Raw genomic sequence first — 25,157 nt, 5'->3', positions numbered from 1 at the left:
GTCTCAGTGAACTCGTGTCCCATAGGGATGTAATAGTATCTCCCTCCCAGGAGTTTTCAAAGGATTCAAATAGACAAGCCCTATAAAGGGGTTAGCATGATTTTCACATATAGTCAGTGCTCATTAAGTATTAGCTACTATTAATATTTTTAATAGTATTTTCATAAGGATGCCATGGAGAAGATAGTTAAGGAAGTCTACTTAAATGGGAATTATTACACAAAGTAGCATTTAAAGAGATAACAGTTAAAATTTGAAATACTAATTACCCTCAGCCAGGTACTTTGCTGTTTTGTTTCCATTATCTCATTTAATTTCCACAGTAATCCAATGTAGGAAGATACTCTTGTTACCTTTACTTTACAGCTAGGAAAGGAGGCATAAAAAGGTAACCACTTGAGCCCAGGGCTTTCTTAACCATCTGGTTAATCAATCTTCCTTCCTTCCTTCCTTCCTTCCTTCCTTCCTTCCTTCCTTCCTTCCTTCCTTCCTTCCTTCCTTCCTTCCTTCCTTCCTTCCTTCTTCTTTTTCTTTCTCTCTCTCTCTCTCTTTCTTTCTTTCCTTGATTTTATTTATTTAGAGAGCGCACGAGTGGGGGGAGGGGCGGAGAGAGAGGGAGAAGGAGATCCCAAGCAGACTCCATGCCAAGTACATGAAGCCCGACACGGGCTCAATCTCACAACCCTGAGATCACAACCTGAGCCGAAATCAAGAGTCGGGCAGTTAACCGCCTGAGCCACCCAGGCGCCTGACATCTGGTTTTTTCTCATAGCTCTTCCTTTGGGAGAGTTGTTACATAGTTGGGATGAGGATCATATGGTGCGTCTTTTTCTCTGTCATCCTGATTCACAGAGTGAACTTTAATCTCCTTGAAACAGAAGATATTATAAAACTATAAATAAATCATAGTTATCATTTCTTACTAATTCAGTAGAATGTCTTGCCAAGATTCTCTGATGTATTTCTTCTGGATATTTAGGATATGGCCTAGAGCCAGGACCTGGAATCAGAAGAGGCTCTAAGCAGAAAAGCTGCCACAAAATCAGGTCAGAGCAGGGTGGGAGGCCTAGCAGATGCCAGGGCAGTGATGATCAAGGGTACACGTGGCAGCGTGGGCAAGGCTTAGTAGTCACACAAGACCTCATACCTTGGCTACTGGAGGCTATTTCAGAAATAATAGTAATTTTTTCTGCCAATGACCTTGGGCAATCAGGAAAGGATTGGATACTTTTGGTGTATTCTATATAAGAAATTATATCATTTTAGAAATATTTGCACCAATAATAATAGAAGAAGCCATTGCTAAATAGTGAGCTTTAATAGACGAGGAAAATTCACTTTTGCCAAACAGCTTGATTTTCTAATTAAATGAAGTATCAGTGCAGCAACAGGGTAGTCTGAAGTGAATAGTTGGTGATAGTAATTGTTTAATTACTATAGCAGAGGCATGGATAAGTTAAAGTGGCAAGTAATCCCAAACCTACTTCATTTTGGTTTTGGGTGAGTATTTAAGGCCTGCTGGAAGCCACATCTCCTTCCGGTGTGATTGTATTTCCCTGATTATGGCTGCAGAAAAGCTTTAGGAAGAAAATCATTCATTCCTTGGTCTCTCCATTCTTCCATTTCTTCCTTTCTTTTTTAGAGATGGGGGAGGGGCAAAGGGAGAGAGAGAGAGAGAGAGAGCGAGAATCCCAAGCCGACTCTGCACTGAGCGCAGAGCCTGACGCTCGATCTCACAAACCTGAGATCATGACCTGAGCTGAAATCAAGAGTTGGACACTTAACCAACTGCCCCACCCAGGCGCCCCCTCATTCTTCCATTTCTATTTCCTTTTCTCTTTTATTCACTTTTTGGGTTTTTTTTAGATTTTTATTTATTTTATTGGTCAGAAAGAGACAGCACAAGCAGGGGGAAGCAAGCAGAGCGAGAAGCAGGCTCCCCACTGAGCCGGGAGCCTGACTCGGGACTCCATCCCAGGACCCTGGGATCATCACCTGAGCCAAAGGCAGATGCTTAACCGACTGAGCCACCCAGGCGTCCCCACTTTTTGTGTTTGTTTAGCTATGGTTTTTGCTCCTTTGAACACAGTGAGTGTTTGATTTACTGAAGCGTTTACCTTTTTATCTGCTTATTTTCCCCTTATCTCTCAGACCTTCCTTTTGGGATAATTTTCTTCAAGGTTATCCTGTAGAAGTTTGTTTGTTTGTTTCTTTCTTTCTTTTTCTTCTTTCCTTCCTTTCTTTTTTTAAGGGAGAGAGAGAGAGCTTGAGAACCATTTGGAGGGTGGTGCAGAGGGACAGGGAGAGAGAGAATCTTAAGCAGGCTCCACACCCAGCATGTCTCCATGCCCCATTATGTGGCTCCATCTCACGACCTTGAGATCATGACCTGAGCCAAAATCAAGAGTCAGTCACTCAACCAAGCAAGCCACCCAGAAGCCCCTAGAAGTTTATTTCTTGAGGGCTCATTAAACTTATTGTCATTGTTATTGTTTGGAAAGTGTCTGTATTTTACTCTTGATCTTGAAAGATACTTTCACTGGATATAAAACTCTAACTTGGCAATTAATCGTCATTCTCAAGACAGTATTCCATTGCCTTCTGGCTTCCCTTGTTGCTGTTATCTGTCAGTCTAAATGTTGCTTCCTTATAGTAATCGAACTTTCTGTAGCTCCTTCTAAGATCTTCACTTTGAGTTTGTGGTTCTAAAGATTCACTATGATGAGGCTAGGTGTTCTCTCTGTATTTCCAGCTTGGGATTCAGAGAGATAGCTGGAAATGAGGATTGGTATTTTCTTTGAATTTTTAAATTCTCTTTGAAAATCGTCTTTACCTTGTTTGTTCTCCTCCTCCTCCCCCCTTTCCTCCTCCTTTCCCTTCTCATCTTCCTCATCGTGTTCCTTCTTTCTTGCTGGAATTTGATCAGCTGTAGTCTCTACTTTTTATGCTATCCTACATGTCTGGTAATCTCTCTCTTATATATATATATATATAATTTTAAAGACTTTATTTATTTATTTGAGAGGGAGTGAGAGGGTACAAGCAGGGGGAGGAGCAGAGGGAGAGGGAGAAGCAGACTCACCCACTGAGCAGGGAGCCCAATGCAGGGCTCCATCCCAGGACCTTGGGATCATGACCTGAGCCAAAGGCAGACGCTTAATGACTGAGCCACCCAGGCACCTCTCTCCTTTATAGTTAACATAATTGTCATCCCTCTGGATTCATTCTGCACAGTTTCCTTAGGTCTCTTTTACAGTCCCCTTTTCTCTTTATTTAGTTTTGTCTCATCTGTTTAACTTGCCCCTTAGGTCTTTTTTTCTTAACCTTTTTTTGTGAAATAAAACATATCAAGAAAAGTGCCTGAAACAAAAATAGCTAAATGATTTATCTGAACAGAACAGCTGTGTAACTAGAAACTAGGTCAGGAAATAGAAGATTGCTAGTACCCCAGGAGCTCCCCTTATGACCCCTTATAATCGTTACCCCCAAGAGTTATCATTATCCTGATTTCATAGTATTCACATTCTTGTTTTTCTTTATACTTTTATTACTCAAGCATGTATCCCTAAGCACTATAATTTGGATATTCCTGCTTTTTAAATTTAATATATATGAAACGGTCAAGTATGTATTCTTTTGTATCTGTCTTTTGCTCAACATTATGTTAGTGAGATTTGCCTATGGTGTGTGTGACTGTGATTCTTTGCCATATAGTAAGCTATTGTATAAAAATATCACAATTTATTCATCTATTCTAATATTGATGGATATTTGGGTTTTGTGATTGGGAGCACTTACAAAGACTGTTGCAGTGAACATATGCACTCATTATTACTGGGCATATGTATCTATGAGTGGAGTCCTGGATCGTGGAATTGTGTATATGTTTAACTTATATGGATAATGCCAAGCTGTTTGCCAAGGTGGTTTTCACTAATGTATCCTCCAATCAGTATTGTATGAGTGTAACCGTTGTTCCAGTTGTTTTCAGAAGTGGTTCTACTGATTTACCAAGACTATATGAAAATTATCTTTGTCGTATATCTTGTCAACATTTGGTATTGTCAGATTTTTATTTATTTTGAATTTTATTTATTTTTTAGTACTGCCAGATTTTTACATATTAACCATTCCCATGGGTGTGTAGTAATATTTCATTATGGTTTTAATTTTCACATTCCTGATTACTAGTGAGGTTAAGCATCTTTTTAAAAAGATTTTTTTTAGGGGCGCCTGGGTGGCTGAGTCATTAAGCGTCTGCCTTCAGCTCCGGTCATGGTCCCAGGGTCCTGGGATTGAGCCCCGCATCGGGCTCCCTGCTCAGTGGGAAGCCTACTTCTTCCCCTCCCTCACTCCCCCGCTTGTGTTCCCTCTCTCGCTGTGTCTCTGTCAAATAAATAAATAAAAGTCTTAAAATAAAATAAATAAAAAGTTTTTTTAATCCAAAATATTTACTTAATTATGCCATCTTGCATTTTATTTATTTTTTTTAAAGACTTTTTTAATTTATTTGAGAGAGAGAATAAGAAAGAGAGAGCACGAGAGGGGAGAGGGTCAGAGGGAGAAGCAGGCTCCCCGCTGAGCAGGGAGCCTGATGCGGGGCTCGATCCCAGGACTCCTGGATCATGACCTGAGCCGAAGGCAGTTGCTCAACCAACTGAGCCACCCAGGCACCCCCATCTTGCATTTAAAAAAAATTTTTTTTTGGAGTTTTTATTTAAATTCCAATTAGTTAACATACAGTGTAATATTAGTTTTAGGAATATAATACAGTGATTTAACACTTCCATGCAACACCGATGCTCATCACAACAAGGGCACTTGTTAATACCTATCACCTGTTTAACCCATCCCCAACCTACCTCCCTGGTAACCATCTGATTCTGTATAGTTAAGAGTCTGATTCTTGGTTTGCCTCTCTCTCTCTCTTTTTTTTCCCCCTTTGTTTGTGTTGTTTCTTAATTTACACATTAAATTACACATATGAGTGAAATCATATGCTATTTGTCTTTCTCTGACTGACTTATTTTGCTTAGCTCCATCAATGTTGCAAATGGCAAGACTGTTCTTTTTTATGGCTGAGTAATATTCCTCTGTGTATATATATCACATCTTCTTTTTTTTTTTTTAAGATTTTATTTATTTATTTGAGAGAACGAGAATGAGAGAGAGAGAGCACATGAGAGGGGGGAGGGTCAGAGGGAGAAGAAGACTCCCTGCTGAGCAGGGAGCCCGATGCGGGACTCGATCCCGGGACTCCAGGATCATGACCTGAACCGAAGGCAGTCGCTTAACCAACTGAGCCACCCAGGCGCCCTATACCACATCTTCTTTATCCATTCATCGGTCATTGGACCCATGGCTGTTTCCATGATTTGGTTATTATAGATAATGCTGCTTAAACATTGGGCTGCATGTATCCCTTTGGTTTAGTATTTTTGTATTCTTTGAGTATTGTAATTGCTGGATCATAGGGTAGTTCTGTTTTTAACTTTTTGAGGAACCTCCATACTGTTTTCCAGACAGCTACACCAGTTCGTATTCCCATCCACAGTGCAAGAGGGTTCCCCTTTCTCCACATCCTCACCAACACCTCTTGTTTCTGGTGTTGTTGATTTTAGCCATTCTGACAGGTGTGAGGTGGTATCTCATTGTAGTTTTGATTTGCATTTCCCTGATGGTGAGTGATATTGATCATCTTTTCGTGTGTCTGTTGGCCATCTGGATGTCTTCTTTGGAAAAATATCTGTTCATGTCTTCTGCCCATTTTTTAATAGTATTATTCATTTTGGGGGTGTTGAGTTTTATTTATTTTTATTTTTTTTAAAGATTTTATTTATTTATTTGAGAGAGAATGAGAGATAGAGAGCACGAGAGGGAAGAGGGTCAGAGGGAGAAGCAGACTCCCCGCTGAGCAGGGAGCCCAATGTGGGACTCGATCCCGGGACTCCAGGATCATGACCTGAGCCGAAGGCAGTCGCTTAACCAACTGAGCCACCCAGGCACCCTGGGGGTGTTGAGTTTTAGAAGTTATTTATATACTTCAGATACTAACCCTTTTTCAGACACGTCACTTGCAGATATCTTCTCCCTTCAGTAGGTTGCCTTTTAGTTTTGATGATTGTTTCCTTCGTTGTGCTAAAAAGTTTTTATTTATTTTATTTTTTGACTGAGCATCTTTTTACATTTTATGGATCATTTAGATATCTTCTTTTATGGAGTACCTGTTCAAGTCTCTTGCCCCTTTTTCTTTGAATTGTCTTTTTCTTACTGATTTATAGGCATTCTTTATATATTCTGGCTATGAATCCTTTGTGAGTTAAATGTATTCCTTAAATGTTTTCTCCCATTTTGTGAATTGCCTTTACATTATTTTTTTTTAAGATTTTATTTTTAGGTAATCTCTACACCCAACATGGGGCTCAAACTCACAACCTCAAGATCAAGAGTTGCATGCTGTACTGACTGAGCCAGCCAGGCACCCCATCTTATTAACATAAATGTATTATTTTTTCAGGGGTACAGGTCTGTGATTCATCAGTCTTACACAATTCACAGTGCTCACCATAGCACATACCCTCCCCAGTGTCCATCACCCAGCCACCCCATCTCTCCCACCCCCCTCCACTCCAGCAGCCCTCAGTTTATTTCCTGAGGCTAAAAGTCTCTTACGGTTTGTCTCCTTCTCTGGTTTCATCTTGTTTCATTTTTCCCTCCCTTCCCATATGATCCTCTGTTTTGTTTCTCAAATTCCTCCTACCAGTGAGATCATATGATAATTGTCTTTCTCTGATTGACTTATTTTGCTTAGCATAATACCCTCTAGTTCCATCTACATCATTGCAAATGGCAAGATTTCATTTTTTGATGGCTGCGTAATATTCCATTGTATATATATATATATATATATATATATATATATATATATATACCACATCTTCTTTATCCATTCATCTGTTAATGGACATCTAGGTTCTTTCCATAGTTTGGCTGTTGTGAACATTGCTGCTATAAACATTGGGGTGCACCTGCCCCTTCGGATTACTACATTTGTATCTTTGGGGTAAATACCCAGTAGTGCAATTGCTGGGTCGTAGGGTAGCTCTATTTTCAACTTTTTGAGGAAACTCCATCCTGTTTTCCAGAGTGGCTGCACCAGCTTGCATTCCCACCAACAGTGTAGGAGGGTTCCCCTTTTTCCGCATCCCCACCAACATCTGTCATTTCCTGACTTGTTAATTTTAGCTATTCTGACTGGTGTGAGGTGGTATCTTATTGTGATTTTGATTTGTATTTCCCTGATGCCGAGTGATGTTGAGCATTTTTTCATGTGTCTGTTGGCCATTTGGTTGTCTTTGCAGAAATGCCTGTTCATGTCTTCTGCCCATTTCTTGATTGGATTATTTGTTCCTTGGGTGTTGAGTTTGATAAGTTCTTTATAGATTTTGGATACTAGCCCTTTATCTTATATGTCATTTGCAAATATCTTCTCCCATTCTGTCGGTTGTCTTTTGGTCTTGTTGACTGTTTCCTTTGCTGCAGGCGACCCCATCTTTACATTCTTTTAATGTTCTCTTTTGATAATCAGAATATAAGAAGTCTTATCCTACTCCTAGTCATAAAGATATTCTACATTATTTTCTTGGAGTTTTGTGGTTTTAAGCTTGCACATTTAGATTTACAGTTCACCTGAAATTGATGTGTGTCTGTGTGTGCGCGTGTGTGTGTGTATGTGTGGTAGAGTCCAGTTTCATTTTTTCCCCATACGGATATCCAGTTGTTCTAGTACCATGAATTGAAAAGATAAACCTTTCTTCACTGCTCAGCAATGCCACTTTATCACAAAACAAGTGTCTGTATATAAAATCTGTTTCTGGGCTCTCTAGTAATCTGTTTTTCTATTCTTGGCACCTATGATCACAAACTATCTTAGTTACTATTGTTTTATGATGACTCCTAATATCTGGGACAGCAGTTCTTGCCATCTTGTTCTTTTTCCAGAATATCTTAGTCTTGGTCCTTTACATTTCTTTTTTTATTTATTTCTGCTTTTCAGGTTCCACAGAAATTTTTTTTGATATTTTGACTGAAATTGTATTGCATCAGTAGATCAGTTTGTGGGGAGTATCTTTTTATAATATTGAGTTTTCTAATCTAAGAATATTTATTTAGCTCTCCCTGCTCGGCAGGGAGTCTGCTTCTCCCTCTGACCCTCCCCCCTCTCATGTGCTCTCTCTCTCTCATTGTTTCTCTCAAATAAATAAATAAAATCTTTTAAAGAAATAAAAATACAAATAAAAATTCTATTGTAAATGAAATCTAAAATTTTTTGTGTTTCTGGTATAAAGAAATGTAGTTGATTTTTATATATTTCTCTTTTATTAAGGAACCTTACTAAATTCATTAATTCAATTTCTCACTTGTAGATTCTTTGGATTTCTGTGTACACTGTTACATCATTGAGAAATGACGATTTTATTTCTTTCCAGTCCTTATACTTTTTATTTCTTTTCCAATCTTACCATAGTGACTAGGATCATAGTGTCGCGCTTAGTAGAAGTGGTGATAGTAGGTATCCTCGACTCATTCCCTATCTCACAATCACAGCTTTCAACATTTTCATATTGAATATGATATCTGTCATAGGTTTGTTTATAGATCTCTTTACCAGATTAAATACATTGCATTCTTTTTTTGTTGTTAAAGATTTTATTTCTTTGACAGAGAGAGACACAGCGAGAGAAGGAAATCAAGCAAGGGGAGTGAGAGAGGGAGAAGCAGGCTCCCTTCTGAGCAGGGAGCCTGATGTGGGGCTTGATCCCAGGACCCTGGGATCATGACCTGAGCTGAAGGCAGACGCTCAACAACTGAGCCACCCAGGGCCCTAAATACATTGCATTCTATTCTTTGTTTGTTAGGAGGGTTTATTATTATTATTATTATTATTATTATGAATAGTTGTTGAATTTTATCAAGTGCTTTTTCTGCATTTCTTTTTTTAATTATTTTTTTAAACAATTTTTTAGGGGGAAGGGGCAGAGGGAGAGAGAGAATCCTCAAGCAGGCTACCTGCTCAGTGCAGAGCCTGATGCAGGGCTCGATTTCACGACCTTGAGATCATGACCTGAGCCAAAATCAGGAGTCTGATGCTTAACCAGCTGAGCTACCCAGGTGCCCTTTTCTGCATCTTGAGCTGACTATGAAGTTTTTCTTCTTTATTCTGTGGTGGTGGTGAAATACATTGATTTTTTAATTTCTGGAGTAAATTCAACTTGGTCATGATGTCTTATTCTTTTTATACATTGTTGAATTCATTTTGCTAATGCTTTTTAGAGGATTTTTTGTTTTAAAACTGTGTTCATGAGTGATACTGGCTTGTAATTTTTTTTTTTTCTAGAAATGACTCTGCCCGATTTTGATAAGAAGTCATGCTGGTCTCATACAACAAGTTAAGGCTTTCCTTATTTTTGCATTCTCTGGAAGAATTTGTATAAGATTGCCATTTCTTTTTTCTTAAATATTTGACTAGAATCTACTGGGGAAGGCATCTGGAGTTTTTTTTGTTTTTGGTTTTTTAGGGAAGTATTTGAATTATGGATATCATTTCTTTAATAGTTTTGGAGCTAGTGAGATTTTCTATTTCTTCATGCCTTTTTAAAAAAATTTTTTTTTTTTTATTTAGTTGTAAGTAAGTAATCTCTACACCCAGCATGGGGCTTGAACTCCTGACCCCGAGATCACGAGTGGCATGCTATTCTGACTGAACCAGCCAGGCACCCCATTTTCATGTCTGTTTTGGTAAATTATATTTTTCATCTAAAGCTGCTTTCAAATTTTAAAATTATGGGCATATACTTGCTTTCTGTTGTTTTTTTTTTAAGATTTTATTTATTTGATAGAGACAATGACAGAGATAGCAAGAAAGAGCACAAGCAGGGGAGAGGCAAAGGGAGAGGGGGAAGCAGGCTCACTGTGGAGCAGGGAACTGGACGTGGGGCTCGATCCCAGGACTCTGGGATCATGACCTGAGCCGAAGGCAGACGCTTAATGACTGAGCCACCCAGGCACCCCGGGCATATACTTGTTTATAATATCTTCAGACAGTTTTTTTCCCCAATATGAAGAATATGTAGGGATGGCTCCCTTTTCATTTTTTTTTTTTAGGATTTTATTTATTCTTTTGAGATAGAGAGTAGAGAGAGAGCATGCGAGAGTGCAAGAGCACAAGCCGAGAGCATGGAGGGGAGGGGGTGTACGCATTGCAGGGGGTGGGGAGGAGGAGGAGCAGAGGGAGAGAGAGAAGCCGGCTCCTCACTGAGGAGGGAGCTCTGTGTGGGGCTTCATCCCAGGACCCTGGGATCATGACCTGAGCCGGAGGCAGACACCTAACCAACTGAGCCACCCAGGTGCCCCTCCCTTTTCATTCTTTTTTTTTTTTTTTTTTTAATATTTTACTTATTTGAGAGAGAGAGAGCACATGAGTGGAGGGAGAAGCAGGCTCCCTGCAGAGCAGGGAGCCTGATGCAGGACTCGATCCCAGGACCCTGGGATCATGACCTGAGCTGAAGGCAGATGCTTAACTGACCGAGCCACCCAGGCGCCTTCCCTTTTCATTCTTGACATCACTTATTTGTGCTTCTCTCTTTTTCTTGATTACTCCTTATATGGGCTTATCAATTTTATTAGTCTTTTCAGAAAACCAACTACTCACTTTGTTGATCTTCATTATTAGTATGTTTGTGTTCTATTTCACTGATATGTGCTCTCTCATTTTTTTCTTCTACTTGATTGGGTATAATTTGCTATTCTCTATTAGTTCTTCAAACTACTTTAATCTGACCTACTAGACTACCCTACTGGAACTGATCAAATTGATGGCTTTCTTGTTTTCTAATCCAGCAGACACGTATGTGGACTCGTGCTATTCTAGCTCTCAAAAGCATCTGCATCGTTCCTACATCAGACATTCTTCTTGGTTTTCATGTCTCCACACTCTCCTGTCTTCTATCATACTGTTCTTTACTCTTTTTTGTCTTCTGATCTCCCTTTTACTTCACATCTGAATATTGAGGTGGCTCGGGCTTGGTCTCTTCTCTGTCTACCCCAGGGATTGCAAACTCATATATCTACAAGTTCCAGATGGGAAATGTAAATGAAGATATGGAGTAATTGTTTGCATTTTTGAGCATATAGAGATATTCTTAAACTTCATAAAAAATATGCTCCCTCCCTTTTTTTCTTTAAATACAAGGCCTCTATGATCTTTTATTTTCCTAGTTTTAATGGAGACGTGGATCCTGAGAAATATTTCTTTCTATTAGAAAAACAGTGGTGGGGTGCCTGGGAGGCTCAGTTAGTTTAAGGGTCCCACTTTGGCTCAGGTCATGATCTCAAGCAGGGGTGGGGGGTGGGGGGCTGGGGAGGGTGGCAGGCTTCAGTGCTGAGAAGACATTATGGTAAATTAAAGAATTCATGCCTTAAAAAAATGAGGAAGCTGCCATACACGTCAAGCCAAGTGTTGCCAGGTTGTCCAGTTCTTTACAGAGAAACTTGGAATATAAATTTTTTAAACATGTGAACTTTACTAATTTTTAAATTTTGGTGCACGTTTTTAAATATGTGGAGACCAAAACAATAATAATATTAAACGTGTCTGTGGATCAGCAGATGTGTCCATGGACCACTAATTTATGTCCTCTATCTACATTCTTCACTTAAGTGATCTCATCTGTTTTATAGCTTTAAACATCGTTGATAACGCTGATGACTCTCAAAATTAGAACTCCAGCCTTTTAGATCCACCTACCTACTTGATGTCTTCCCTTCAATGTCTGTCATCTCAAACAACATGTTCCTAAAAGAACTCTTGAGTTTTCTTCCCAAATCTCTATTATCCTTAGTGTTCTCCACCTTTTAAGATGAAAATCAGGGAAACATCCAACCCCCAAAGGGCTAACTAACAGAAATGATAAGATTGAAAGTCAGACACATGGTCACCTGGGTGGCTCAGTTAGGCGTCTGCCTTCGGCTCAGGTCATGATTCCAGGATCCTGGGATCAAGCCCCATGTGGGGCTCCCTGCTTGGCGGGGAGCCTACTTCTCCCTCTCTCTCTCTGCCCCTCCCCCTGCTGGTACTCTCTCTCTAGCTCTCCCTCTCTCTCTCAAATAACTAAATAAAATCTTAAAAGAAAAAAAGAAAAAGAAAAAAAACCCAAACAGGCAGTTATGGTATGCTGGGTTTCTTCAATGGCAAAATATATAGAAATTCAGAGAAGTAGTTGCAGAAACAGGAAATAACACAGCATGCTACCAGATAGAGGTAGAGGTATGGGTTTCCAAACCCCGCTGAATTACCTATGGTAATGTACAATTATGCGCAAATCACTTGTACAAAATGAGGTTTCTGCTGTGTTTTAGAAGGTAAAACATGCCTTTCTCTTGGGAAGGTGGGGATGGAGGTGTTAAATATCTTTTTGGCCCCTGTCTGCTGCCTGATATTTTCTAGAGTCTCTGGCTACAGATATCCTTGATCAACAGGTGCAAATAACTGGTGCAACAAAGATTGAATGAAGTGAAGGTTATTTTCCAAAGAGCATTGTTCTGCAGGCCCAGGCTTCAGGCCTACTGGAGGTCTATTTCCTTTTCCTTACCATTAACCCCTTCCTAGTAATACTACCTAGTGCTATCTCCAAAATAGATGTTGCCTCCATCTAGTTCTCTACATCTCCTCTGTTTCCTCCCTAGCCCAAGCCTCACGTGACTTTAATCTGGACCTTTGTAGAACCCTCCTGACTGTCCTCCCTGCTTGGACCCCTGTGCACCTACAATCCCTCCTCCATTTAGTAACCAAAGTGAACTTTTAAAAATGAAAGTCAGACCATGTCAGTCCTCTGCTTAAAACCCTTTCATTGCTTTAAATAAAATCGACATGTCTTAATTACTTATCTGTACTTAAGGACTTATGTGCTCTGGCTTCTCTCAGCATCTCTGATTTGTCTCCTGTTCTCTTTCCAGCCTCCTATTTTTTTTTTCTCATCGTCTTATTACTTGCCAGGCTTATTAAGCCTTTATTCTGTCACTTGAAAAGGACAAACTCATTTGTATTTCAAAGACATGGTCTAAATTTAACTGATACCATAAACTCTATAGACTAAGGGTGCTCATTAATCTGTTCAAAGCCCAGAAGATGGTCCCAAATCATTCTTTACTCTCTGCTGCCATCGTGGGGTCATTTAAAGAATTGTGGACTTTTCCAGAAAGTTTTATCAGCTCGACTTCCTGAAGCCAAAATGGATGATCCACTGGCCCTCAGAAAAGAGACTCTAAATCATTGCTGTCTAAGTGAATCACTGAAATACAGAGAAAGTGTTAGAAATTTTGTCTATGATTTTTGATGGCACTATTCATTAAAAGTTTTTACTTTTGTGTGTTTAATAATGTCTATAACATGTTAATATAGTACTACAAATAGTACTACATGTTTATAATATATAAATACATATTTATTTTTTTAAAAGATTTTATTTATTTATTTGAGAGGGCAAGAATGAGAGGAGAGAGAGAGAGCACATGAGAGAGGGGAGGGTCAGAGGGAGAAGCAGACTCCCCGCTGAGCAGCAAGGAGCCCGATGCGGGACTCGATCCCGGAACTCCAGGATCATGACCTGAGCCGAAGGCAGTCACTTAACCAACTGAGCCACCCAGGCGCCATATATAAATACATATTTATATATGTATGTATGTCCCAGACATTTTTTTATGAGTTCGTGAAGTAGAAGTCAAAGACGAGGGGTCTCTGAGTTTTGTTTCTAACAGCAGCTCTGTGATCTTGACTATCTCCTTTCTGTGGTTTTGGTCACCTCAGCTATGAAATATCCTACCTCGGATTACTTGTAACACTTTGTTTGAACCACTCCTTTGGTATTTACCATGTCATTTCTTTCTTTTTTTAAAAAATATTTTATTTATTTATTCATGAGAGACAGAGGGAGAGAGAGAGAGAGAAGCAGAGGGAGAAGCAGTCTCCCAAGGAGCAGGGAGCCTGATGCAGGACTCGATCCCAGGACCCTGGGATCATGACCTGAGCCGAAGGCAGACGCTTAACCATCTGAGCCACCCAGGTGCCCTACCATGTCATTTCTGACGGTGTGGGCTTATGTCTATTGTATTCTACCAATAAGGCTGTAATCCCTAAGTCACATTCCATCTTTTGCGTAACTTTATAGCCACAGTGGCGCGTGGCCCAGGGCCTGGCATGATGATCCGCGGTAGTGAGAGCAGCACACTGCCCAGGGCGGGGTTCCCCACTGTAAACAGCTGGGGCAGGTGATTCGTTGTCGTGAGTGGCTATCCTGTACATTGTAGGATGTTTAGTGGCAGTCTGACCTCTACCAGTTAGATACTTGTGCACCCCATCCCCCAACTTGTGACAACCAAAAATTTCTCCAGATGTTGCCATATTCCCTGGAGTAGTGGAAGGGGCGCAAGTGAATCTCCGTTGAGAACTGCCCTTCTAGATCGGGGAATTTTGGTACTAGTCCTAAGTTTGTCATTATGCCTGCATGTGTATTCTGTTATTATTATTATATACCTATTAATAATAGAATACACTATTGTTAGTTAATAATAGAATTCTATTAATTCTATTAATAATAGAATACATTATGCCTGCATGTGTATTCTGTTATTATTATATATCTGTTAATAATAGAATACACTATTATTAGTGTATTCTAAGTTTCTTCCCCTGAAAAATGAGGATTGGGATTTCTTGGATGTTTAACCTGGGTTCTGTGGGATAGCTTTAGAGGATCTTTCATTAATGTGAACTTTGCAAGTAAATTTTTCTGGGAATGATTTCTTAGCTTTCAGCCTTTTTCTCCAACTTATCTGTTATCTCAAAAAGATTAAAACTAAATCGGTTTGAGAGAGAGATGGTGACAGATAGCGAGAGAGAGCATGAGCAGGGAGGAGAGGGAGAAACAGGCTCCCCACTGAGCAGGGAGCCCCATGCAGGACTTGATCCCAGGACTCTGGGATCATAACCTGAGCTGAAGACGCTTGACCAACTGAGCCACCCAAGCGCCCTAAAACTAAATCAGTTAATATATGAAGTGATTTTCTTTTCAAGATACAAGGATCCTAGCTTATGCTCAATATACCTTTTTTTTTTCCTTAGTGAACACCATTTGTGATCATAAAATGCTGAGAACGCATTTTGTGCTACCAGGATTTAATTATATTGGCAGGTACCAGTTACTTATAGTACTGTATTTTCTACCTGTTGTCAAAAATTGGATCTTGAGGCAGTAACAATACGGTAAATGAGTAGTGTTCCTAGCACGCGTGTTGGAGAGTCTGGATAATGAAAAGTATGTATTTATCATTTGGCACTCTACTCCTTAGCCTTTTTTCACTTAGACTTTTAAAACCAGCACGTTTCACGTGACTCAGCCAGCTCTCCTCTGTGTCACTCTTTCTGGACTGCTCACATTTCAGGCTCACATTTGTTTAGGTTGCTTCTTCACAGAATCCATTGCATTTGTTAGCATAGGCTCCTCCTATTTGAACCAAAATTTGGTCAGCCGCTTCCTTTGGGAAGTTAAGGATGTCCCTCTTAGACTTTTTTTTGCCAGTTTCATGTTGTACTTGGTGCTGTGGTAGGGCATGACCTGTTTCCCTGTTTTCCTCTGTTGCAGGTGAATTCGGAAGGCAAAGCCAGTCCTCTGTCACTCCTTCAAATGGCCTCCCCAAGTGGCTTCTGTGTCTTAGTTCGCTTGCCCAAGCTGATCTGTGGAGGAAAAACACTACCAAAAACTTTGTTGGACATTTTGGCAGATGGCACTGTTTTAAAAGTTGGAGTAGGATGTTCAGAAGATGCCAGCAAGCTTCTGCAGGACTACGGCCTCGTGGTTAAGGGGTGCCTGGACCTCCGGTACCTAGCCATGAGGCAGAGGTAGGGTTGTATGAATGCTGGGGTTCCTGGAGCTGTGGGGCAAATATCTTAGCAAGATTTGTGGAGTCCTGAGAACAGTAAGGAAGCATCCAAAAGTTTTTAGAAGCCTAGAGGCTTCTGAGATGCATATAAATTTGTGAGGAAATATTCCAGCTTCTGAGAAAACTTTAGTTACCTAGGATTGGTCTTCTTAGATGAAACATTGATAAGGTGTCTCCATAAGCTACAAGTTGTAAAGTGATAGCACCACTGGCTAAATTAGGGCTTCACATTTTGATTTTGCTTTTATTTATTTCTTCCCCATATGATGTATATATATTTTTAAAGATTTTATTTTTATTTATTTGACAGAGAGAGAGGGAACACAAGCAGGGGGAGTGGGAGAAGCAGGCTTCCCACTGAGCAGGGAGCCCGAGGTGGGGCTCTCGATCCTGGGACTCTGGGATCATGACCTGAGCGGAAGGCAGATGCTTCACCCAGGCGCTGCTCCCCATTTGATATTTTTTGGGAATTTTTAGTTTAAATCCAGAAGATTTAATGTAAAAGTCTGTATTTGGGGCTTCTGAAAAATCAGATGATTTGACTAAGCAAGGTCAGGGGTTCTAGATGGTAGCAGTTGCTGGGGAGAGGTTGGTGTCTTTAGATGCCCATGCTCTGTTCAATCGCCAGAGTCCCCACCTCTCTCATCCACTGTAACCCCAACTCCTCCTGATAAACATTTGAGTCTGCAAACCCTGCTTTAGGCCAAAAGTAGTGGTAGACTAAAATGCGCTACTGGGAGAGAGAGATTTCCCTTTTCCTTGGAATTCTATTCTTATGGAAATTCTATTCTAACTTGTTTTTCAGGGAGTGGCAATTACCTTCTCATGTGTGCGTGTGTGTGCATGTGTGTGCGTGCGTGCGTGTGTGTGTGTGGTCCTCATTTTAATAATGTGGAGTGAGGTAGCCTCTCTCCCTACCTCAGATGACACTGACATTAAAAGTTCAGAGGATTTTTTTTTTTTAAGATTTATTTATTTATTTATTTGACAGAGAGAGACACAGAGAGAGAGGGAACATGGCAGGGGGAGTGGGAGAGGGAGAAGCAGGTTTCCCGCTGAGCAGGAAGCCCGATGTGGGGCTCCATCCCAGGACCCTGGGATCATGACCTGAGCTGAAGGCAGACGCTTAATGACTGAGCCACCCAGGCGCCCCAAAAGTTCAAAGGATTTAATAACTAAAAGAAGGCCTGATTAAAATCTCTTACCATTTTTTAGTTTTAGCTTAGTAGTTTATCTTATGTAAATACAACGCTTGTAAATTATCAAGCGTTTTCAAGAAATATATTGACATGTTTACTGTAAGAAAAATTTAAATCTGTGAAAGTATTTGGAGTGTCACCCCAACAGGCACCTCTCACCAGGCCTTCCCCCCCATCCCCCCCGCTGGGCACCACCTCCCCAGAGGTGTCCGCTGTCACTCTCTTCTGTTAGAGGCGATGGGTGTAGGAGCTAAGAGTTGACCCTGGAATGGGCTGTGCGGTGGCTGTCCCTCACTTCCCTAGTCTGCAGCAATAATTAGGTTCCCGCCTCCCAGGATTGGTGTGAGGATTGCAAGAGTTAAACTGCGTGAAGAACTTGGAAAGAATGTGTCACCCAGAGACAGTGCGGTGTACTGCTGTGTTCAGCTCTTACTGTTCTCATCATTGTCGTCATTGTCACTACCTCCCTCAGAGCCCTCATCAATCAGTGCGTCCTTCCTGATCTCTTCTGTGCAATTATAGTCCTCTCCATGAATAGATAGAAATGAGAGGTGCACGAATTCTCCATTTCACTAAGCGCAGAATGGCCACGCATCAAAATAAGAATTTGGCCAAAGCTGAATATTACCATGAACTTCTCTAGAAATAAGAATGAAGTATTTATCGGGCCTTTCCATGTTTAATGAGATTTTTAAAAACATTTTAAAAATTATTTTATTGTTGAACACTTTTTAGTAGTAAAATTAGAAGTTTTTGCCATTATAGTTTAAGACATTTGACATTATAGTGCAAAGATTATACTTCGCACTGTTAGCTATAGGTTGCTCCTGACATTTGCCATAAGTAGTTGTTACTTTCAGTTGACGTTGGGAGGAACACAGTTGTTGGTAATGCTTTTCTTCTTACTCTCTATATTTTGTGTTATTTGTTAACCAGAGGTAATTTATTATAGAGATTGACTTTGGAATCTTTCCTAGTGAATTGAAATGGCAAAGATGGCATCTTGTTTTTAATTAATTCTCAAGAAATGTGCAACCTTTCCAAATATGACGTTTAAAAAAAGACTGACCTAAATGGAATTAAGTAGCTTAAAAATTAAGTGCTGTCCTCCAACGAGGGTAATAATTTCAAGAATTAAGGAATAGCCATGCTTGAAAAATTATACAGCTATTAAAAAGAATGAAATAGGGGCGCCTGGGTGGCTCAGTCGTTAAGTGTCTGTCTTGGGCTCAGGTCGTGGTCCCAGGGTCCTGGGATCGAGCCCCGTGTTGGGCTCCCTGCTCAGCGGGAAGCCTGCTTCTCCCTCTCCCACTTCCCCTACTTGTGTTCCCTCTCTCGCTGTGTCTCTCTCTGTCAAATAAATAAATAAAATCTTAAAAAAAAAAGAATGAAATAAGTACATTTATACTTATCATGAATGGAAGTATCTGATATATTAAGTAATACAGCACATTGCAGAGCAAAAACCAGAACAGATACCAAAAACACGTTATCTCCTCCTCCACGTAACCATCAGTTTATCTATTTGTGCACAGAAAAGGTCTGGAGAGGGGGGCAGGGGGATGGGTTAGCCTGGTGATGGGTATTAAGGAGGGCATGTACTGATGGAGCCCTGGGTGTTATACAAAGACAGTGAATCATGGAACACTACATCAAAAACTAACGATGTACTGTATGGTGACTAACATAACACAATAAAATTAAATTAAATTAAAAAAAAAGAAAAGGTCTGGAGGGGCCACAGCCTACTGTTAGGAGTTATTATTCCTAAGGAGTGGAAGTATGGGGCGATAGGCTTTTACTTTTCACCTGTGATGCTTTCCTGTTGTCTGAACTTTTAATAATAAGCATTCATTACTTTTATAATTTCCAACAAAACAGAAGAGAGTTTTTTGTCTCCCAAAGCCTTAATTTTCATTAATTGAACCAAGACGTTATGTATTTTTCCCTAAGTATGTCTGGACCTGTTTTTACTTTTTAGTCAGTACTGCCTTTTGGGGGTAATGAAATCCATCAATTACTGCTGGTTTTTGTAGGGAAAGACTTCCTTTTCTTCATCATTATAATGATTTCATTTTCTACAGTACCTGAGGGAGTCCTGCTTGCAGTAACCGTGATGTGAACCCCCACCTCTAAGCTTCCTGCTCTAAAACTTCTAGTCTCTCACTCGGTAGCCAGGAAGTCAGCTCCACTTATGTAGACCAATGTGTTCTTAATTTCACATTTATTTCTTGTTTGGTATCTCCGAACCTTGGACAAATTAATTTTTTCTGCCACCCTGCAGCTATTTTAATCAGAAAGTGTTTTAAGGGCAGAAAGGTTATTTGTGTTTTTTTGTACCTTCAGTTTTCAAATTTGAAAAATAATTACATGAATACTAGCCAATGCAAATATAGAAACATATAAAGAAGATAGATAATCACCACAAATCCCATACCCAGAGATATCACTAACATGTGATTGATATCTTTCTAGTTATCTCTTTGTGCTTTGTCTCTCTCATAACTAGACTCACACACATACATCTGGAATGTGGTATATATAGTAACATAAAGGGACCACAACATATGTTTTCTCCCACAGTCTCTTTTTATTTAACTAATATGTCATGGACATCTTTTCACATCAATATAGATCCACATCCTTATTTTTTTTTTAAGACTTATTTATTTATTTTAGAGAGAGAAAGAGGGAGCATTTATTTGAGTGGGGGGCAGGGGCAGAGGGAGAGAATCATCAAATGGACTGCTGGCTGAACATGGAGCCCAGCAGGGCAGGGGAGGTGTGGGACTCCATCCCAGGACCCATGAGATCATGACCTGAGCCAAAACCAAGAGTCAGATGCTTAACCGACTCAGCCACTCAGGTGCCCCATCCACATCCTTATTTTTAATAGCTGTATGGAATTTAATTGCATAGATATTTAACCAGCCTTTTGTTGATGGGCATTTAGGTTGTTTCCAATTCTTTGCTCCTATAAATGGTACTGCAGTGAAGATCATTTTATGTGCATTTGTCCTTAGGATAAATTCCTAGAAGTGGAATTCTTGAATCAGAGAATTTTCATGTTGAAAATTTTGAAAGCTCTCTATTGTTAAACTGTTTTCAGTAAAGCTTATAAAAATGGACTGTTCACAAATTTTAGATTAGACTGATTCTTCGTGTTCCACCAATAGTAGATACAGTTATTTTTTTAAATCTTTACAATCTGATAAATTATTTATAATTTTTATTTTATTTCATCTGATGTCTAGTGAGTTAAATTGTCTGCCATCCGTGTATTGGCCATTTAAATGTCTTTTTTGATTTGCCTGTTCTTCTTTTGCCCATTTTTGATACATGACTTACTTATTTCTTATAGAAACAATTTGCTCTGTAATGGGCTCAGCCTGAAATCACTTGCTGAGACAGTTTTGAACTTTCCACTTGACAAGTCCCTTCTACTTCGTTGTAGCAACTGGGATGCTGAGCATCTTACTGAGGACCAGGTACTTCTTATCAGAGTAGTTGAAGAATGGAAGAGCCATTGCTTGTGAAGTATAGTTGTTCGTATAATTGTAATCTTCAAATATAAGTATTGGGGGGAAATACTTGAAAAGAGACTGACTGAAGGTAACTGGTCTATAGTTTGTAAATGGTACTTAAGTAACAGAGTAAGAGTCCCTATTGTGTTTTATATTTTTGAGCATTTAGTATATGCCAGGCATTTCAGAAAATGTAATTTTTTAATTATGAATACAAATGCGTAATTAGAAAACCAAAGTGTTATAAGACATTGTAAGAAACAGTGTCTTCCTCCCACTCACTGGCAACCAATTTCATTTCTTCCTGGTAATTACCATTATAAATTTAAATTACATGCATATATTACTCTTTCTTATTTTTCATATTATCTTTTGACTTCTTACAGTGAAGACATGATTTAATATTCTTGTAATTCCTCCGTCCCCAGACAAATACTTTTTCCCTTCCCCATCTTCCCAATATAGCTAAATCATCATTTTTATCAGATTAATATCTACTTATATTGATATTATTTTAGCTGAACCACATAGTAAGCTACAATTAAGTTTTTTTCTTATACAACTTTTTGTTTTTCTAGGAGTAATAATTTGTAGTTTTGTTTGTTTTGTTTTCTATATACCTATTAACTGTTTCAAGCCCGGACCCTTTAATGGAACCCTACATCTTTTCTTGGCCGGTTCTGACACATGGGGTGACTTACTCCTTTCGTTTTCCCTTGGAGCTGTCCCTTCCAGACAGAACCCTTTGTCATCCTGCTTCTTTCCAAGAGCCCTGCTGCCCAGCTCTGACCCTGGAATCTGCATTTACCCTCAGCCTAGAGAATCCCTTCACCTTTCTTCTGGAGTAGATCCTCTGTCTTTCAAATTCCATGTCTTTTCCCTTCCTTGTCTTGGAGTACATTAAGAAAGGGAGCATAGGAAATTAATTTATGATACCCTGCATGTCTGAAAAGATATTGGCTTCACTGTCTATGAACTGATATTTTCACTGAGTACAGCAGTTTAGGGTGAAAGTCATTTTCCTTCAGAATTCAAAGGTAACGTTCCCGGTCTTAGAGCTTCCAGTATTGATACGGAGCACGTCACTTGTTTTCCTTTCTGGAGAATCTTCACTTTATTCTTGTTTTTTCTTTTGTTTGTTTGTTTGAAGATTTTATTTATTTGACAGAGAGAGACAGCGAGAGAGGGAACACAAGCAGGGGGAGTGGGAGAGGGAGAAGCAGGCTCCCCTCTGAGCAGGGAGCCTGATGCGGGGATCGATCCCAGGACCCCAGGATCATGACCTGAGCCAAAGGCAGATGCTTAACAACTGAGCCAGCCAGGCGCCCCTATTCTTAGTTCCGAAAATTCATGATGATATACATTAGTGTGGGCTATTTTTCATTTTAGTATTAGAAGCCAGTGGACCCTTTCAATCTGGAAGCTCATGTCTTTTAGTTCAGATAATTATTCTCATAATATTTCTTTGAAAATTTCCCTCCCTTTTGTTTCTAGAACTCATATTATTTGGATATGGGACCCCCTTGAATTGATCCTCTGATTTCCTAGGAAAAATATTTTCTCTCTGATTTTTCTATCTCTGTATGTTTTGTTTTACCTTCTGGGAAATTTCCTCAAGTTTATCTTCTAACATTTCTATTGAATTTTTAATTATTCCTATCATAATTTTAAGTGACAAGAGATTCTTGGTGTCCTCTGAACATTCACTTTTAAAATTACTTTGTTTTTGTGTAATAGATACAGTATCTTCTGTTATCTCAGAGTATTAAAGATTTCTGAGGTTTTCTTCTTCCTGTATTGCTTCATTTTCCTCTGAGTTCCTTATTTGAAATGTTTGATTTCGTCTTTGTCTTTCACATTAAATATTTTTCTTAAATGCTTAGATACTTGGCTGTCCATTCATATTTAAAGACACATTAAAAAGTTGATTGGGTCCATCAGCTGTTGAATGAATAAGTAAAATGTGGTATAGCCTTATAATGGAGTATTATTCAGAAATAAAAAGGACACATGGTACAACATGGATGTGTCTTGAAAACATTATGCTAAGTGAAAGAAGCCAGTTGTAAAATATCATATCAGATTCTATTTTTATGAAATGTTCAGAATATATAAATCTATAGAGACAACAGAACTTAATGGTTGCCTAGGGCTGAAAGAAGTAGAGGATGACTGCTAAAGGGAATAAGGTTTCTTTTTGAGGTTATGGAGGTATTTTAGTTTTGATTGTGGTGATGGGTTGTGCAATTCTATAAGTTTATTAAAATCCAGAATCTTGCACCACCTGAAAAGACATGTTTGGAACAATTGGAGACGTTCAGATAGAGCTGTGTATTATTGTACTTTGTCACTTTTAAAGTTCTTGGGTGTGGTAATGGTGAGGTCATGTAGAAGAATGTCCTTGTTCTTCAGAAGTACATGCTGACGCATTTAGAGGTGAAGTATCATAATAGCTGCAACTTAATTTTGAAATGTGTTCAGGCAAAAAAAAGTGTGCGGTGTCCATATTATAAAGAGATAAAGCAAGTATTGACAGTTGTGAACGTCAGTTGGCATTATTATTCTTTTAACTTTTCTTTAGGTTTGAAAACTTTTAAAATAAAAAGTTGGGGAGGAAAAGTTAATTGCTACCAAATTTGAAGCCAAATTTGTGATCCTTTTTATTGTGAGAATTCAGAATTTCCAAAGACTCTTATTCATTCTTTTTTTTTGTAATTTTTAAATTTTTATTTTCTTTAGTAACCTCTACACCCAACAATGAGACTCGAACTCACAATCCCAAGATCAAGGGTTGCGCGCTCTTCCTACTGAGCCATCCAGGTGCCCCTGTTCATTCTTTTCTTTCAATATTTTGTTCTAATTATAAACATAAAGCTTAATGAGATTTTAGAAAATGCTATTTAAATTTGAATTTTAAGAAATGGATTGAGAACATAGCAAATATAGCCAGGGCTTTTGGACCAGTGGGCTTTATTATCAGTACCTATAGATTATAGTCACATGTCAGTAACTGAAACTCTTTTTTTCTCAGGCTACTCACTTTCTCCAGAGATGAATCATCTAGTTTTCTGCCCAAGAGGTATAAGCCCCTCTGCTTACATTCTGGTTGCTGAGTGGGGAAAGGTATTGGTAGTTTCACCAGTCCATATGTACACTTTCCCATAGTCCCTTTCTCAGGTGACACTTTGCCCCCCCTCCCCCCATGCCAGGCCTGGTGTTACTAGATCCAGATCCTCTGTGAGTTAGCCATTATAGGACTTAAACTTTTACTTTTGGGGGGGGGTTGGAGAAGGAGTTATTGCCAGCCCTGTGGTATAAAGGACAAGGTTTAGGTTCTAAGTGTTTTTTATGGAGGCTTTCGCCTAATCTTCTTGTTTTCACCCCTACACGTACTTACTTTCACAGATACCTGGTGCTTCCCATTCCTAATGTTTTGCCATTCTCTGTGGCTCAAATTAACTTGATTCTTGGAGTTTTGGCTTACCACCCCCATAGGCCTAGATTTTAGCCTTCTCTTGTTTGCCAAGTTGGTCGCCACTTGTTCATCCTTCCAAAATGTTGTTATTGGAAAGATTTAGCTGATATCTTCAGGTTAACATTATCCTGTGAGAGAGTTTTGGGAGTCAAATTATCTGAATTTGTTTTCTGCAGCTATTTCTGACTTTCTGTGACCCTACGTAAGTCACTTCTTTGTGCCTTGGTTCCTTTCCTTTTTTCTTTTTTTAACAGTTTTATTGTGGTATCACTTACATACGATATAATTCAGACACTTAAAGTATACAAATTGGGGCACCTGGCTGACCCAGTCTGTAGAGCATGTGACTCATAATCTCAGGATCGTGAGTTCAAGCCCCATGTTGGACATGGAGCCTACTTAAAAAAAATAATAAAGTGTAAAAATCAATGGATTTTAGTATTTTTATAGAGTTGTGCAACCATCACCACTAATTTTAGAACATTTTTATCACCCCAAAAAGAAACTCCATACCTGATTAGCAGTCACTTCCCATCCTATAGGCACATCCCATCCCCCCCACAACACCCTAACACTAGGCAACCACTAATCTACCTTTTGTCTTTATACATTTGTCTATTTTGGACATTTCATATAAATGGAATCATACAATATATGGTCTTTTGTGATTGGCTTCTTAATTTTGCATGTTTTTGTGGTTCATTCATGTTTTAACATTTATTGGTACTTAATTTCTTTTTATTGCTATGCAATACTCCATTATATGGATATACTACATTTTGTTTATCCATTCATCGGTTGGTGGAGGTTTGGATGGCTTTCATTTTTTGGCTGTTACGAGGAATGCCACTATAAATATTTGTGTATAAAATTTTGTGTGGACATATGTCATATGTTTTTACTTGTCTTGGGTGTATACCTAGGAGTGGAATTGCTGGGTCATAAACTTTATGTTTAACTGTT

The 25,157-nt window shown here is 39.2% G+C and overlaps 1 protein-coding gene across 6 annotated transcripts in view; it reads left to right on the top strand.

Annotated features, from left to right (window-relative positions):
- EXD2 (exonuclease 3'-5' domain containing 2) overlaps positions 1-25,157 on the top strand; it is a 57,840-nt gene that overhangs the window by 14,045 nt on the left and 18,638 nt on the right. For 5 of the 6 annotated variants that reach the window (XM_027570842.2, XM_027570841.2, XM_027570845.2 and 2 more), the window contains 2 exons: positions 15,699-15,955; positions 20,557-20,683. In XM_027570842.2, coding sequence (XP_027426643.1) covers positions 15,699-15,955; positions 20,557-20,683 — 384 coding nt within the window. The remainder of the gene's footprint in view (positions 1-15,698; positions 15,956-20,556; positions 20,684-25,157) is intronic. The other variant, XM_027570843.2, reaches the window with a different exon arrangement.

This window comes from Zalophus californianus, chromosome 6 (genome assembly GCF_009762305.2).
Source record: "Zalophus californianus isolate mZalCal1 chromosome 6, mZalCal1.pri.v2, whole genome shotgun sequence".
Classification (NCBI taxonomy): Eukaryota; Metazoa; Chordata; class Mammalia; order Carnivora; family Otariidae; genus Zalophus; species Zalophus californianus.
Note: the sequence above shows the minus strand (reverse complement) of the source record. Positions and strands in the feature narration are given on the sequence as shown.